General features: G+C 42.5%; 2 protein-coding genes across 3 annotated transcripts; both read right to left on the bottom strand.

The window, feature by feature from the left end:
* Positions 1-328: 328 nt before the first annotated feature.
* Positions 329-10,114, bottom strand: LOC138623189 (inositol polyphosphate 5-phosphatase K). The gene is made up of 13 exons (XM_069702550.1): positions 9,632-10,114; positions 8,071-8,745; positions 6,318-6,425; positions 6,035-6,143; positions 5,816-5,932; positions 5,153-5,328; positions 4,618-4,729; positions 4,330-4,439; positions 4,004-4,214; positions 3,755-3,892; positions 3,602-3,667; positions 3,417-3,521; positions 329-2,075 (listed from the first exon to the last, which is right to left on the bottom strand). The coding sequence occupies exons 2-13, from the start codon at positions 8,739-8,741 to the stop codon at positions 1,584-1,586; spliced, it is 2,415 nt and encodes an 804-aa protein (XP_069558651.1). The 5' UTR covers positions 8,742-8,745; positions 9,632-10,114; the 3' UTR covers positions 329-1,583.
* A 232-nt stretch (positions 10,115-10,346) lies between these two features.
* Positions 10,347-15,057, bottom strand: smtna (smoothelin a). Of its 2 annotated transcripts, XM_069706893.1 has the most exons (9): positions 14,928-15,057; positions 14,754-14,850; positions 14,058-14,182; positions 13,721-13,796; positions 13,481-13,609; positions 13,365-13,404; positions 12,298-12,415; positions 11,980-12,131; positions 10,347-11,817 (listed from the first exon to the last, which is right to left on the bottom strand). In XM_069706893.1, exons 3-9 carry the CDS (start codon positions 14,142-14,144, stop codon positions 11,670-11,672), a joined length of 750 nt encoding a protein of 249 aa, XP_069562994.1. In that variant the 5' UTR covers positions 14,145-14,182; positions 14,754-14,850; positions 14,928-15,057; the 3' UTR covers positions 10,347-11,669. The 2 variants fall into 2 exon arrangements, with proteins under 2 accessions (XP_069562994.1, XP_069562986.1); XM_069706885.1 differs by having other exon boundaries at positions 14,754-15,057.
* Between the last annotated feature and the right edge of the window lie 302 nt (positions 15,058-15,359).

The raw sequence follows: 15,359 nt of genomic DNA, 5'->3' as shown, positions 1-15,359 counted from the left end.
TTTTGTTGCTTATGTTTCTGATTTTACTTCAGTAGGACTTTTCATGTAGGACTGTTGTATGTTTACGGTGCTGTGTTGACCCTTTTGCTTAAAAAAAAAAAGAATCTGAATACTTCCTCCACCACACTTCTATCCCCTGCAGGGCAACATGTTCAGTACACACATATACAAGTGGTGCTCATTATTCTGTAAGGCTCAAGTCTTGGTCAAGTCCAAGTCATCACGATACCCTTACAAAATTCAACTCCCTTTTAAAATTTTAAACAGACGAAGATACAGTAAACATACAGAAATATAAAATGATATAAAAATATTTTTATTTATAACATTTTAAAGAATCTTGATCAGGTCTCCCTTTCTTTGTTATCCTTGTGACAAAAAAAATCATTTGTTATTTACACATTGACAAATGATTTTAACTGACTGCAGCATCATCTGAATGGGATAACTGAGTTAAATGCAATACAATACATACAATATGACGTGTGTTTTGCGAAGCACACTTTTCTCTATTGCTCTGGCAGCATGTGTGGCTGCTGCTGGATTGTTTTACAGGACATTGGTTGTCAGGAGGAAAAAAAGAGTCAAAAGACTGAAGTCCAATTGAAGTCACAAGTTATTGTTGCTAAAGTCAGTCTGTAAGTCTTTTTTGAATTTTGTCAAGTCCACTCTGAACTGTAGTGTGACTCGAGTCCACACATGTACAAATATACATTTCTCCTTGACAGTTTAAAGTTGTGTTTATCCAATAAACAGCCTTTGTTAGTTTGCTTTTCCAGTTGTTCATGTTTTATTTGCACACTCACACAGTTAAACAACACTGTTTCCTTGAAGCGAAACAACCACATTAGCCTAAACATCCAATCACTGAGCTCCATAGAACAGGGGCTGTATTCACAAAGCCGCTAAGAATAAGAGCATTGGTCTGGGATTACTGGTCAAGTTCACACAGTCACGTGTAAATGTCAGATTGACTGGTGATAAAATGCTCTATCTCTACTGTTGGATACACTAGATTCATCTCATGAATACAGACCAAACCCTATAGAGTTAAAACCATGATGTGGTCCAAAATGCATGTTTGACACATATATGTTCTAACACATAGGCCTACACAAACAAACACACACACACACACACACACACACACACACGCACACAAACACGCTCTCTCTCAGTGTCGTGACCTATGGTACCATCAATACTGGTGTTCCAGCGTCCTTATTTTGATACCGTCCACCTGGATCCATACAGCTGTCAATAACACCCGGTCACATCCATCACAGGTCAACTCTGACTTTGGTTTCACATTCAATATGTTTGTTTACGTATGATATACCTTATGAACCTAAAAAAGCACTTGTCATCGAGAGTCCGGTCACATTTTTGACTCACATACAGTAGTGTATGAGACGATGGTAGACTGAGAAAAAGGGAACTGCAGGGCTACAATGTGGAATGTTTGCAAACTACGTTAGGAGTCATTAAATGTGCTGCTTCTACGAGCACAGTGACAGTGTGGGGTTGGATCAGACCCTGAACGCATGGATATTGCCATTGTTCGCCTTGCCCAGTACTGCATTTTAACTCTTGATCTTTATGTTCTTTGTGGTCTCTGTTTCCCCTGCCTTCCTGATCTGTTTGACCCCTGTGGGGCTAACCTGAGCTGATCTGTGTTCACCTATGATGGCAGCAATCAGGGCCTCCGGCACAGTCACCCCACCGCCTGGAGACACAGGGCTGCGAGGACTGAGCGGGCTGATGGCGGGAGACGGCACGGTGTTGGGGGACACCAGCCGCTCCTTCTTAGCAGCACAGCAGGGAGAGCGGCTTCGTGTCTGGCTGTCTTTGGAGCGAGGGCAGAGGCTGAGGCCCTGCAGGGAGGGGATGGGGTTGGACGAAAGAGCGGGAACAGCAGGGCTGCGACTGCGGCGGTGACGATGGTGGTGTTTGCCGTTTTTAGGGCTCGGGCTGCGGGAGTTTGGAGCCAGCAGAACCAGAGTGCTGTCATCCTCTGAGCTGACCTCTGAGCTGTCAGAGCGGCACACAGTGGGGCTGTGGATGGGCATCTTGATCTGTGGAGGATGGAGGGTTGAAGAGAACTGATAAAAAGGAAACTACTGGACAAAATGTACGTAGGCACACCCTTCCATACACTGTAAAATATAAATAAAAGTAGCAATACCGCAATGTAGAAATACTCCAGTACCGGCAAAAGTCCTGCATCTAAAAGAGGACTTCACTAAAAGATCTGTACTCATCGTACAATAGAATGATGGCTGATAGATCAGTTGTGCTGTCTGTTGTATTATCACATATTCAGTGAATTAATGAAATAGTGATACATAGATTTTCCAGAAGCATTTCAATATTGTACCTATAGCTGCAGTTACATCAGTTGATTAATCAATTAGTTGATTGGCAGAAAATTAGTCGGCAACTATTCTGATCGTCGATTGATGGTTTTAAATCATTTTTGAATGAAAAATATACCAAAGTTCTCCGATTCCAACCTATGAGATGTTAAGATTTTCTGGTTTCATGACAATAAACTGAACACCTTCTAGTTGTGGAGCATTGCAAATAATATTGAAATAATAGACAGAATAATCAATAATGAAAATAATTGTTAGTCGCCGCTCTAGTTGTAACTAGTCAAAGTGGAGATTATTTAATTGCTTATATACTGCTGGCAGTTTAAACTATTTTGTTATAGCTTGAAAACAGATCATATGCTTTATAATCTGAATTTGTAAAAAGACTAGAAACTATAACTTGTGATTATTTTCAAATATCATAATTTTCTCTCTGAAAAGCCCAATTGTCTTATTCATATATGTTGTTTTGTCTGACCAACAGTCATATTGTTCAGCTAACGGTTTCCTCTCAGAAGACAGTTGGATCAAGAAAATATTCACATTTTAAGAGTTGGAATCAGATAATTATTGCTTTTAAAAGGATTTATAATCAATTCATTAATTAATTGTCAAAATAGTGACTGTTCAATGGGTGACACAGTGGTGCAGTGGTTAGCATTGTCGCCTCACAGCAAAAAGGTTCCAGGTTTGAATCTGGGCCTGTCTTTGTGGAGTTTGCATGTTCTCCCTGTGCCTGCGTGGGTTCTCTCCGGGTACTCCGGCTTCCTCCCACCATCCAAAAACATGCACCTCAGGTTAATTGGGGATTCTACAAATTGCCTTTAGGTGTGAATGGTCTTTGTTTCCATTTGTCTGTAAGTGTTAAGTTGGGTCTATAAGTGGCCCTGTGACAGAATGGTGAGCTTTTGGTCTTAGGTATACTTATGAATACTCAATAATGATTTTAAACATATATATACTTATGTGTGTGTTTTTCCATTCATAATTGTATAATAAAAAGGAGTACGATTGCTTGTTTTGTTCTTTGAACTGGGTTACCTGAATTATTGACGACAGTCCAACAATACTGTTCATGTTATGACTGTAGTAACCCAGGATGTATTCACAGTCATCTCTTGGCAAATCCTCCTCTGAAAATGTCACCTGGAGAGAGGAAGGCAAACAAATCAACTTTGAGTTCAGTTGTGGCTCAAAATACATTTGTGAATATGAGTCTGACACACCTGTGTTGCATGCTCTCCTTTGGCCCACACATACGCCTGGTAATCTTTGTGATGTCTGAATCCAACCTGCACAGAAACAAGTCATGGCTGTAAGCGTAGACACTCTGGGGACAAACTGTTAAGAGTCTGTCTTAAGGACTACCTCAGGATTACCTTGTATATTGCCACCCAGTCCCATGAGCTGCGCTGATAAGTTGATGCAACAGTGAATCTGACTGTAGCATCTGAGATTTTGCACCACACCTTGTTTACCTGCAGCTCCACCAGAGGCATGCCCACTCTGAATGGGAACTACAAGTAAGAGCGTAGCACAATGAAATAAAACACAGGAAAGCAAAGAAAATAATACAAACAGACAGCTGTCACAGTGTATTTGAGTTCATGTGTCAAATATTTTCTCACATGCAGGGAAAACAGGGCAGAAACAGGCTTGTGGTCACTGATGGTGTAGCCCATGTGGCTTCGGTACACGTGCTGCGTCACTTTAGTCGCCCCGCCCAGCCATGAGGTCAGACCCCGCTGCAATGCTGCATTGTGGGTAGGAACTGGGGAGCCAGTGCGACGAAGGCGCCAGAGGATACGATCTGTCCAGGCTGGTTTCCTCTTCTTAGCACTGAGACAAATGAAGATGGTCATATCAGTGAGCAACAGCTGAAGAGGTGTGAGATTTGCTTTCTAAAATGTCAAATCTATGAGAGTGAGTTTGTAGTGGAGGCAGCTGGACGAACCTGGTGTCGTACGTATGAGTGCCCACATCAAATTTATAAGTAGGTGGAAATTTGAGTGGTCCCTCCATGAAGCCTTCCAGGATGGACTCTGTGATTTTAGCCATGTTGAGCTGTAGAGTAGTCAGACAACGGGGGAAACACAGAACCGAAGAAGGTGTTTGTTTATTTTGCGAAACAGCTCCCTCTGTTGGCCGTGGTCGGCGATCAACGGACAAACAGGTGGTGTAAAGCCTTCCAGAAAAATCCATCTGTCTCTGTGGATATTTTAAAATGCTTAAGGAGCCTCACCTGATCCCGCTCCCACAGCAGAGGCAGCTTATTGCTGTCAATGGCACATTTCACCACATGGATGTCGTAATCTTCAATACGGAAATTTAAATCCCCAAACCAAAACACGACACTGCGGGGACAGAACAAATAGGCCTTTTATTTACATGTGGAACTAAGCAGAGACACAAATTAATACAATACAAATGAAATAAACATAGCAGAATATTATATTATGTTTTTTATAAATCAACGTACATAATGATTAGTGTAATATCCTCAAAAAGATCTAACATTGTTGGTGAAGTAAAGTGTTACTTAAAACTCAGAAGACATAAAATATCAAACAGAAGTGCTTTAGATGCTTTATTATGTAATATGGCCTCATATGATTTTTGAGCAGCAGTTGCAATTTATAACTCCGATCAGGTCTCAAGCATAAGGGACAAGTTCCATGAATGAAAATGTTTACGTGCAGCTTGTATTCATTATTATGACTGAATGATGGGAGATAATTCTTGAGTTCATTCAAGTTATATATAAAAATGTCACCCACTCATGGTCCAGTAGACCGGTGGCAGTCCCTCCTTCAAACTGCTGCTGCTGAAGGATGCTCTCAAAGTCCTCCATGCGCTGCTCCAGGTTCCTCATGTGAGCCGGCAGGTGGCAGTTGAGAAAGCACACCGGGTGGCCGAACACCGTCATCCTGGCGCTGACACCACCTTTATTCCCCTGTGAGTGACAGGACAGGGCAAAGAATACAGTGACAAACGAAAGACTCTTCAGAATAAAACAGAAAAACAGCAGCAAGTATCAACTGGATCGATGTTCAGGGACAAGGTTGTGGTGTTTTTTTTTCTGACACTGAGTCACAGAATCAGAAAGCCAGACAGCCTGCTGCTGCACTGACCTCGAAGAGAAGGAGACTGCACCAGCCAGGGGTGATGCTGACATCAACACGCACGGGAAGGTCACGCACTGACATATGCACCCACGCATGCATGCAGACAGGAGGGAGCACGAGCGCACACACACACACACACACACACACACACACACACACACACACACACACACACACACACACACACACACACACACACACACACACACACACTCTGACCACCCCGTCCCACTAACACAAGTCCATCGCAAATGTTGCAACATCATAAATCTCAGCTGGTTTCAGAGCAGCACTTCTTGGATGCGTAGCACGTACCCAATATCCCCCAAGTCCTGTGCGTGTGCTCTCTGTCTGCACACCTCTGAGGAATGGAAGATGGCAGAATTTAGAGAAAACCAGCAGCAGCACTCCCTGCATTCGCTGGGATGCCACCTAAACAGATGACATAGATGAGAAATAAGATATCAGTGAGGTAAACTACAATTAATTATGGCACAAAGATATCAAGGGCAACAGATCTGACTTCTTACTGACCAAAACATATCCAAAAGGACTGAGCATGTCCATGCAGAGCTCACTCCACTGGTCTGAAAAAAGGACATCCTTCAGCCTCTTGTTTATCATGGAGTTGACTTCCTGGAGTCTGGACAGTGCCACAAAGTAGAGAAATGTCATTAACAAGTATAAATGAAACTATAAATAAAAAGGACAGTGATGGGTAAGAGGAGGGGATGAGTCGAAATGACCACAGATGACTGAGTGGGCACTCACAGCTGTCTCTCTGTCACCGCTGAGCTGCGCAGAAACACTTGCTTACCCGATGATGAACATGTCAATGTTCCCATCTGAAACATTTGGTCCAAACAGAGAAGTGATGTCATCTGGCGGGACAGCTGATCCCACGTTCCATGTGACAATGTACACCCTTTCAGAGGATAGAAACAGTGGAAATGCTGCATTAGATTTAAGTACTATATGGCGTAGGGCAAAAGAGGACATAATCCCTGCTGTAATCCTCAGGGAAATAACTTTCATCAGGACTTCTGGATATAGAAAAAAAAGATAAGCACAATTAAGCACCTCTGTGTACCTCAGTGATGACTAAGTATTGTGTGCATGTGTGTGTGTGTGTGTGTGTGTGTGTGTGTGTGTGTGTGCGCGCGCCTGTGTGTGTGTATGTGAGCACTAGCAGAGAAAAAAGAAAGTAATGTTTGCCAACTAGAGAAAAATGATGAGACTATTTGTTCCATGGATCATTTAATTTTCTCAATGAATGAACGAATTGTTTTGTGTATAAAATGTCAAGAAATAATGAAAATTTTCAATCAAAAGTCCAAACTGAAAGAGATTAATTTGACTTTCCAATAAGATGAACAAGAGCAGAACATCCAGATATCTGAGATATTGGAAGCAGAAAATATTTGACATTTACTCAAATTCTTCACAGATTATTAAAAGAGTTGCCATCTTTATTCCTTTCCAGAGAATAATGAATTAATAAGATGATCATTTTAGCTCTACACCTCTTCACATTTCGCTGGATGATATGTAGGTTTGTGCAATTACAACAAAACAGTTTCATCAAAATAGATATGCGAAGCATTATTGATTTAAATATCCATGCTGCTGTTTATGCAAGTTGAGAACAAAAACTAGCTGTCATGTATTCACTATTAAACATGTTATAAAGTATATCATCAGCCATTTGCTTGTATTCATTTCAGTCTACAACATAAAAATCAATATCAAGGAATTTAAAATTAGTTTGAGAAATAATCCATTCAACCAGATTGTCTTTATGAATAATTTGTGTTCTGTGTTTCAAGTTCTGCCATAATAACGTTATTCTTATTAATACTGACTGTTATAAAATCTGCCTGTTGTTCAAGGACACTGTAATATTTAGAACAGCAGCATTTTAATGTCACAATTAATCTAATTTACATTTTTCTATTCAAAATGGTATTACTGTCTTTTTGTTTGTCTACAGCATTTAATTTTCAGACAACAGAGCCTACAACTCAGAACAGAGTTCATGTGAGGGATTCCATTTTCTATGTAAATTGATTTTCATATCATGCCAAAACAAATGAAAATGGCTTCCTGAAAGTAAGTTGATCGATACATCTATAAAATGACACCTAAAGTATGCAAATGTGATTTGTTGTGATCCGTAAGGAATGTGAGTTGTGTGACCATAGGGCCTGTTAACTGAAGACTTTTCTTAATTTTTCATATAAACAGTCTTCTATAAATTTAAACAAGCAGCCCTTGTTTAGGAGCGAGGAACACAACAAAAGTGCCTCTGGGAAATCTGCCAACAAAATGCGTATGTGCCACTCTGTCAGGTTCATGAGGCTTTTAGTGAAATTTGCTGTTGTGATTCAGTTGACACGGCCTGGCTCACATCAGCTTTCTTACAGCCACCGACTGCAGCTTTACAGCTGCTGCAGCTTTATTAGGCACAAGGAATAACAATGCCGGTAGTAGACAACAGAATGATTTAAATACCCTGTGGAAATGACTGAGTATTGTGAGAATGTTTTAATAGAGGTGGTTATTTGTCTCACCTGAAGTTGTTGTTCTCTCCTCCTGGCTTCTCAGACTGAGCCGGGCTCTGCGTTGAGCTCCCAGGTGAGGGGATCCTCTGCGGCTGAGGACTGAGGCTGAGTTTGGGGCTGAGGCTGGAGGGCAGGCTGGGAGTGGGGCTCAGGTAAGGCTGAGGGCTGTGGGGACTGTGGGGGCTGTGGGGACTGTGGGGGCTGTGGGGACTGTGGGGGCTGTGGGGACTGTGGGGGCTGTGAGGACTGTGAGGAGGGAACGAGGACTCTGTCGGGGAATGTGACAGGATGTTGGCACTCTGAGGTCCAGGGATGCAAACAGGGATTAGATCTATTTCGTTGGAGGGCTCCACTGAGATCCTGGTCGGTTTTGGAGCTAGTTTGCTTCCAAGAACAGTCGGTCTTGGCCGACTTATGCTTGCCAGTGTTGCAGGCGTGGACCCAGACTTTACCTGCCCGGACTGCCTTTGGTCTGTCACTTTCGTAGGTGCAGCACTGGCCTGCATGGGGCTCAACCCAGACGTTTTTTTGAGCACCTCTGACGGGCTGATGAGTGGTAGTTCCTGGATTGCGAGCTGTGGAGGTAAACCTGGACTGGCTTCGGTTAACACACAGGGTCCAGGATGCACTTTAGGACCACAAGGGTCTGCGCAGACTTGTTTCTGCGGCAGGCGATCCATCAACCTGCAACAGTATGTGGATAACACCATTTTATTATTATTTTTTTTTTTTTATCATAATGCAGCTAGCAGGGAGCATAAAATTACACAAAACCTCAACATCACTGAATCGGCAGGTAAAAGAGCAAAAGATGAGAAACTGCATCAATTATATTGGCTGGCTGATATTGAATATCTGTCTACATCAGGCTCCCCAGACTCCATTTGATGATGTTGTCATGCGAGGCAATTGGGCTGAGGAACTAACTTTGGACCTGCGTCCTGGATTACATCCTTACTGCCTGGCAACAATAATTAGCCCTTGACCCTTTTACAAAGCTAAAGAAAGAATAGTTGCTGATCATTTGGTTAGTATAACACTACAAAGTGCTTTTCCCCTCACCGGTCAACTACCATTTGATCTGCAGGAGCCCAGTCAGTCCACTGCTGCACATAATGGAGCACATCAGACAATGTCAACAGATACTGTAGGTCACAAGGAAGAGGATGCCTGACATGATAGCAGGACAGGGTCCATTCCTCCATTTTGTTTATATGCCCTCCCACACAGAAATTATACACCTCTTTTTAATAATTCATGATATGCAAACGAGGATGTCTTTGTAACAGACAAATTCACGTGACCACAACCTGAAAAAACAGAGCTGCGACTGAAAATGTGATCAGTTTGCATTGAATGCACTTTGAAAGTGAAAATGCAACTTTCAGAGCTTAAAACACAGAACAAGAGGGCCTGTTTCACATCTGCAAGTCTGAATGACGGCTCCGTTACCTACAAAGGTAAGAGCCTGGACAGTGGAAAAACACCACAAAGCACAATTTTTTTTTTTTTTTACATAACATAAACAGAGCCTGATGTGTCTCACACACCTCGTAAAGACACGTCTTACCTTTTTCGGCGTTTTAAAAGAAAAAAAAAATATTTCCAAGGTGAACCGCAAAGGTGATCTCACAAATTCACAGAAGGTGGAAGCATCAGCCGCCAATCAACGCGACCAGACTGTCACGTACAGGTGAGAGTAAAAGATCGATGTATGGTCCGGAGACAGACCGACCCAGGCAGTCTGCAGGACGGATGCGACTCCGGTCGGTGCCGCCGCGGACAGCGGTCGTCTCGTCACGGTGCAGACCGCGCCGCCGGGCTGTCAGGACAGAAGGCGGTCACGCTTGATGTGGCCGGACTCCTGCATGTTGATGTTTGCGCTACAACACAACAGCTGATTATACCTCATCCTACTTATTATCGCTGTCTCCGCGCCGTCCAGTTGGTCGGAGCAGCCGTGCACTTTTCGGCAAGCATCCCGCTTGCACCTCCCTCTGCACACCGGCTCTACACCGACCCCGTACACCTACCTCCCTCCCTCCCTCTCTCTCTCTCTCTCTCTCTCTCTCTCTATGGGTGAACAGTTGGAGGCGGGCAGAGCAGGGAAGGCAAAACAAAAATCAGCTGCCAAAGTCTAACCCGCCAGAGATAATTAAGCACGTGTCCCATCAGTGACGCATTAATCTGGCATTAGTGCGTCACTGATTGGGGTAATTGATCAGCATGCCAATAATTACAGTTCACTTTGGTAAAGCACCTATCTGCGCCCTCTGATATTTTTTTTAAATTCAGCAACAAAGAAGATATTTCTTTCCTTTACAGAGGGCGGGAATGTACACACCCTTACAGAAAACTCGAGTAAAAACTCATCTGATTACATGTGATTGCGCACCTGTCACATTTATTTTGCATGTTGGAAACGTGGTTTTGGAACAATTTAATGGCGTAATATGTGAAGGTCATGTACCGGTAGATTCCCAGGTGAAAAACGGTCGACATATTTTCCCCATGTTATCATATCTACAACATGTGGTAAATATGTCATACATGTGATCACATGTAGAAAACACGGGAAACCCATGTTTTTTTTCCTGTAAATTCATGAGGCACTGCATGGCGACAAAAACATTGTCGATGTCAATTTGTAACCTCATAATTACTATTATTAGGCTACTATTTATTTCAGGGCTATTCAAATTGTAATTAATATCAAAATAGCTCGAATTTTGCTCATTTGCTTTAACTCTAAACATGCATTAGAAACGTTTTTTGCTATATGTATTCCAGCAAATCAAGTTTGATGCCTAAACAAAGACGAAAAGGAACATCCTAAACCACTGGATGCTGTAGTTTACAGTATGCCCTTCCTTACAGTAAATGCTACATCTTTTAAACTCCATGACACATGTTGGGTGCATTTTGTGAGACTGCAGGCAGCTCCCTCTAGAGGGACATCAAATATCACCAAATTCATGTCAGTAGAGTGTCCCTTTAACTGCACACATTTTTAGTTACGTACTGTGACCCCCGATTTAATGACTATAGGCGAGCTACGCCTTTAAGAGCTGTCGCTATTGGGTCACATTCACACAACAGAAATCTTCACCATTCAGACTTCAGAAGTTTTGAATAAATCATGAGGACTATGGCATCAGGCAAACAAACTGCTTTGACATCTCGGCCCTTTTTCACTCATCGGTAATAGTTACTGAATAACAGAATGTATAACAAACTGGATATTTATTACTCACACTCTCAGGCCCTCAAACAACATCATCATAAAAGTCGTTCCCAGAATCTCTGTGGCTCTGACCTGACTAGGATTAATACAGATGTGTAATCTCAGAGGAATGTACTGATCCTGAGCACCAGCTGTCCACTGAGAGCTCATAGACACACATAAGTCCCTGCCAACACACAAAGCAATGCAAATACTGCACATTAGGCGCTGCGCATTTATATTCAGAAGATGCTTCAAATAGTCTTGGATCAAAGACTAGATGCAATTATTGCATTGAAAAAGGTGCATAACATTATCTTTTTGACATCAGCATGTGGTGATACAATAAGCCAATCATGAAGGCAAGTGTTTGACTTGTCAGAGTTTACGGCCGCTTTTTGGTCTTGACCAGGCCTTTCTCCACCAGGCAGCGGTAGAACTCCTGGATGTACGTGTACACACACTTCCAGTCGGGCTCTTTCATCCGGACTAAGTCATCAGGGTCCAGCAGAGGAGGGCAGCCTGCCAGCCTCCTGCAGACATACAGCAAGTGTCAATTTAAAAATAATGACTTGAGACAAATAACAACAGAAAATATTCCGTCACAGGTCATTTTGTTCTTAACGGCACTTCACCACTGGAGTGTATTTTAGACTAGACACATCTGCCTCTTCATATAAGGATTGAGAACTCACTCTGCAGTGCTGAAAGCCAGTTGGAAATTTTCCCTGGGCTTGTTAGGGTTCAGGATGTAGTATTCAAATGCATCGGGGAAGAATCGGTGCACCAAGGCACAGAAGGCTATGCCGTCTTTCCAACTGGAGGAGAAGTTCTGGATGTGCACCCCCTGTTTCAAACCGGAGAGGAAACCATTTAGAAGGTATAGAGGCAGAAAATGGGACATAAGGCACAGAGTTATTCTTCTGTGAAGATTTTCAGTCAAGTTAAGTTGACAGAGCTATGTATAACTCCAAAGGGTAATAATTCACAAAGAAAGTTAAGGGCATATTTACCTCATACGGCTCTGTTTTGGCCCTGCACCAGTCCAGAAGCATCTGTTTGACATTTTTAGCATTGGGTGCTGCAGCAGGAGGACATTTCTGGGCTGAGGCTGCAGCAGGACTGGCTTTGCTGAAGAGGGCAAACAAACATACACACTGAGTGTAAAGGGAGTATGCATGACCTCATCTTTTAACTTAGCTAGTGCATGGTCTAATTAAGTTTTTTTTTTTCATTTGGCAGCTGTGGCCACAATTAAAAAAAACAAAAGTGGTCCTTAAAGAAAATGGTTCTTAACTTAAAAAAAAAGAAGCCAAAGATGCATGTATGGGATTATTTAGATGAGTAGTTTTTAACTGGTGGGTCTTGACCTAAAAGTTAGTCACAGGGACATTTTAAGATGTGTGCGGGAAAATGGGAAAAAGGAACACTTTTATTTGCAAAATTCAAAATTTTATTTTGAAACTTTAAATTTAAAGTATATACTAATCAGTTTTATTAACGGCAATGTTTTTTGGTTGATGTTCAAGCGACGTCAACGGTGGACGTTGAAAAGACGTTCAAAGTTGATGTTGTAAAAACGTTCATTCTCGCTACTCAGTGAAAGTGATTTGAACGTTCGGCAAAAACATTGAACTGACATCTGCGTTATCAAGGCTATGATTTGAAAAGCCTTTTTACGTCATATTTCACACATTTCTAAGGACGTCCAGGGGGCGTCAATGTGGGACGTCCAACGAACGTTGAAAAACTTCCTACGTTGACATCCACGTGACGTCGAAGACGTTGGAAAAAGACTTGTTTGTAAAGCATGAGTCTGTAGGTCAAGGTGAGTTTGCCTTTTTATTTAAATGAGTTTTGTTCCATTTTTTTTTCCCCCACGTTTTTAACAGTGCATGAGGGCACCGTGGATTGCTGCATATTTTTTGGAGAAATAAATTTAAGTGGTTCAACATTTGAAGTGTTTCATCCGTTTATAGTTTTGTTTTATCCTGATGTGTAATTGATGAACCAAAAACACGGATAACTGAGCACACAAACTGTTCCCCTGTGCTGCCTCTCAGTTTGAAACGTGACTCACCCGCCTGCTGTTCTGCTGAAAGGAGGCTGGGCTGTTGGTCCTGAGAGGATGACAAACTAAATATTAAAACTGCACGTATTAAGTGCTCACAGACAAAAGGGGTAGGAGAGACGTACTGTCTGTTGATGGCTGCTGGTTCATGGATGCTCTTCCAACGCCAACACCTCCGGCTGTCGTTCCTCCTTTGCTCAGGCCCTGCTGCCTCAAGTCCTGCTGCCTCGTTCCTCGCTCCTGCTCCCGTTTATCTGTTGACAGATGGTGCAGAATTCAGAGAAAAAGCAAAGCGTCAAATGAGTAATGGCAACATTACCATGACTGTATTAGACAGCGATCCAAGTTTTCCCCTCAGTTATTACCTCTCTTTTTCTTAAGCAGGTCCCTCAAAGCGGCACGAATCATTCGCCTCTCTTCAAAATTTGCTGTATTGTCCAGCTAAAAGATCATTAAAGGTAAAGAAACAGATTACAAGGAAATATTTTTAGCAAACATCCTACATTACATTATAACACAATTAGATTACGTTATAAAACAGCATTTGCAATGTCCTTCATTTAGAAAAAGAAATAATTCTTTACAGGACAGGGACATGAAAAATAGTCTCTTTGCAAATAATTCCTTCCCGCTGTTTGCATGGTGCACGATGAGGAGAATTTTATCCGATTTTTACATGAAGGACACCCATATCTGGCTCACCATTTTGTTGAGAACTTCTTCATCTTCAATAGCAGCCAGTTCTTCGCTGGTCATCGATGCCGGCGCTCCATCGGCGTTTGACTCCATGTCTGAGTGACGAGTGACTCCAGTTGTGTGAAGCTATCCTGGCACATATTGAAAGTAATGGCACATTTGATTTAATAATATTTAACAGGAGAAGAACTAAAAGGCTGATGAGAAGTAGATGTTTGAAACCTACACCTTTCTGACATAAATGCAACAACTTTCAATCCAAAGTCATCATTCACACAGAATTAAAAAATGTCAGCCAGATAGGGCTCGCAGTTCGCCCCAAACAATACACAAAATGACACAAACAGGGCTTAAAGAGCACATCCGTTCTACTTACAATCTGGTAATTGAAGTATAAACACTTGTGTGAGTCTCAACAGACACAAACTGAGCAGCAGTGCAGAGAAATGTTTGCCCTACTGAAGTACCCCTCAGTGTATCTCAGCAACTGGCTGACTGGAGCAAGAACACGTACAAATATAGTAATGTAGTGGAAGGAAAGCATCGCTAAAAGAATCTGATAACAGCGTGAAACTATGTGCTGCGAGACGGGGCAGAATCTCGTGCCACCAGACAAACGATGGGAAGAACAGAGTCATGAAACGGGAACGATTGAAATTCAGATCTGTGATTGGAGGCTGTTGGAAGAGTTGTGAGACTCACCTGTTTTCAGGATGCCGACTGGAGCGTCTTGTGGGTGCCTTTGGGATTCGGCGCTCTTTTCTCCTCCCCTCGATCCTCCTTCAAAAACTTGTCCGAGCTGTGAGAGATGATCACACCTCACGCTGCATCACTTCATAAGGATGTACGTTTGGAGAGAGAGTGGAGATTGCTTACATGAACCACCCCTAAAAGGGATGAAGAAGGAGGAGGAGGAAGAGGAGGGAGAAACACGTCAGGTCTTCGGTTCATCCATCTCTGTCACCTTCAGCGGAGTCTCTCCTCCTCTTGTCGCTGGATCCTGGATGATTTCCAGGTGGACATTTACATTGCACTCCCTCGGATAAACTTTCGTTTCGCTTAATTTACAAAGCATGACAGAAAAAAAAATCATTTAGATGGGAAACGAAGGGTTAACAGTGGCAAAAGTGAAGAGCACTGCCTTATTGAGGCAAAAGTCTGACCACTGAACCGTGTTTACAGAAGTTGAGAATTCTCTTGAAGGGAGGACAGAGGACACACTCGGAGACGTAAACACACACTTCTGGCAGAAAACAGCACGACTGAAACGCTTTCTACTTCAGCAGTGATTATTTAGTTTCAAATAAC

Source organism: Brachyistius frenatus, unplaced genomic scaffold (assembly GCF_029030835.1).
Source record: "Brachyistius frenatus isolate BFR_SWC_R1_liver_20210118 unplaced genomic scaffold, ASM2903083v1 Contig_3, whole genome shotgun sequence".
NCBI classification, from domain to species: domain Eukaryota; kingdom Metazoa; phylum Chordata; class Actinopteri; family Embiotocidae; genus Brachyistius; species Brachyistius frenatus.
This window is presented reverse-complemented; position numbering and strand designations above follow the sequence as displayed.

Excerpts from the sequence above, each read along its gene's own strand:
- LOC138623189 (XM_069702550.1), bottom strand. The coding sequence starts at position 8,741 with ATGGATCGCCTGCCGCAGAAACAAGTCTGCGCAGACCCTTGTGGTCCT. Across the intron at positions 6,144-6,317 it reads ATTGACATGTTCATCATCGG|ACTCCAGGAAGTCAACTCCA; the intron begins GTAAGCAAGTGT and ends GGCACTGTCCAG. Across the intron at positions 5,329-5,815 it reads CAGGACTTGGGGGATATTGG|GGGAATAAAGGTGGTGTCAG; the intron begins GTACGTGCTACG and ends TGTCACTCACAG.
- smtna (XM_069706885.1), bottom strand. The coding sequence starts at position 14,144 with ATGGAGTCAAACGCCGATGGAGCGCCGGCATCGATGACCAGCGAAGAA. Across the intron at positions 13,610-13,720 it reads CCTGCTTAAGAAAAAGAGAG|ATAAACGGGAGCAGGAGCGA; the intron begins GTAATAACTGAG and ends ATCTGTCAACAG. Across the intron at positions 11,818-11,979 it reads CTGGCTTTCAGCACTGCAGA|GAGGCTGGCAGGCTGCCCTC; the intron begins GTGAGTTCTCAA and ends GTATGTCTGCAG.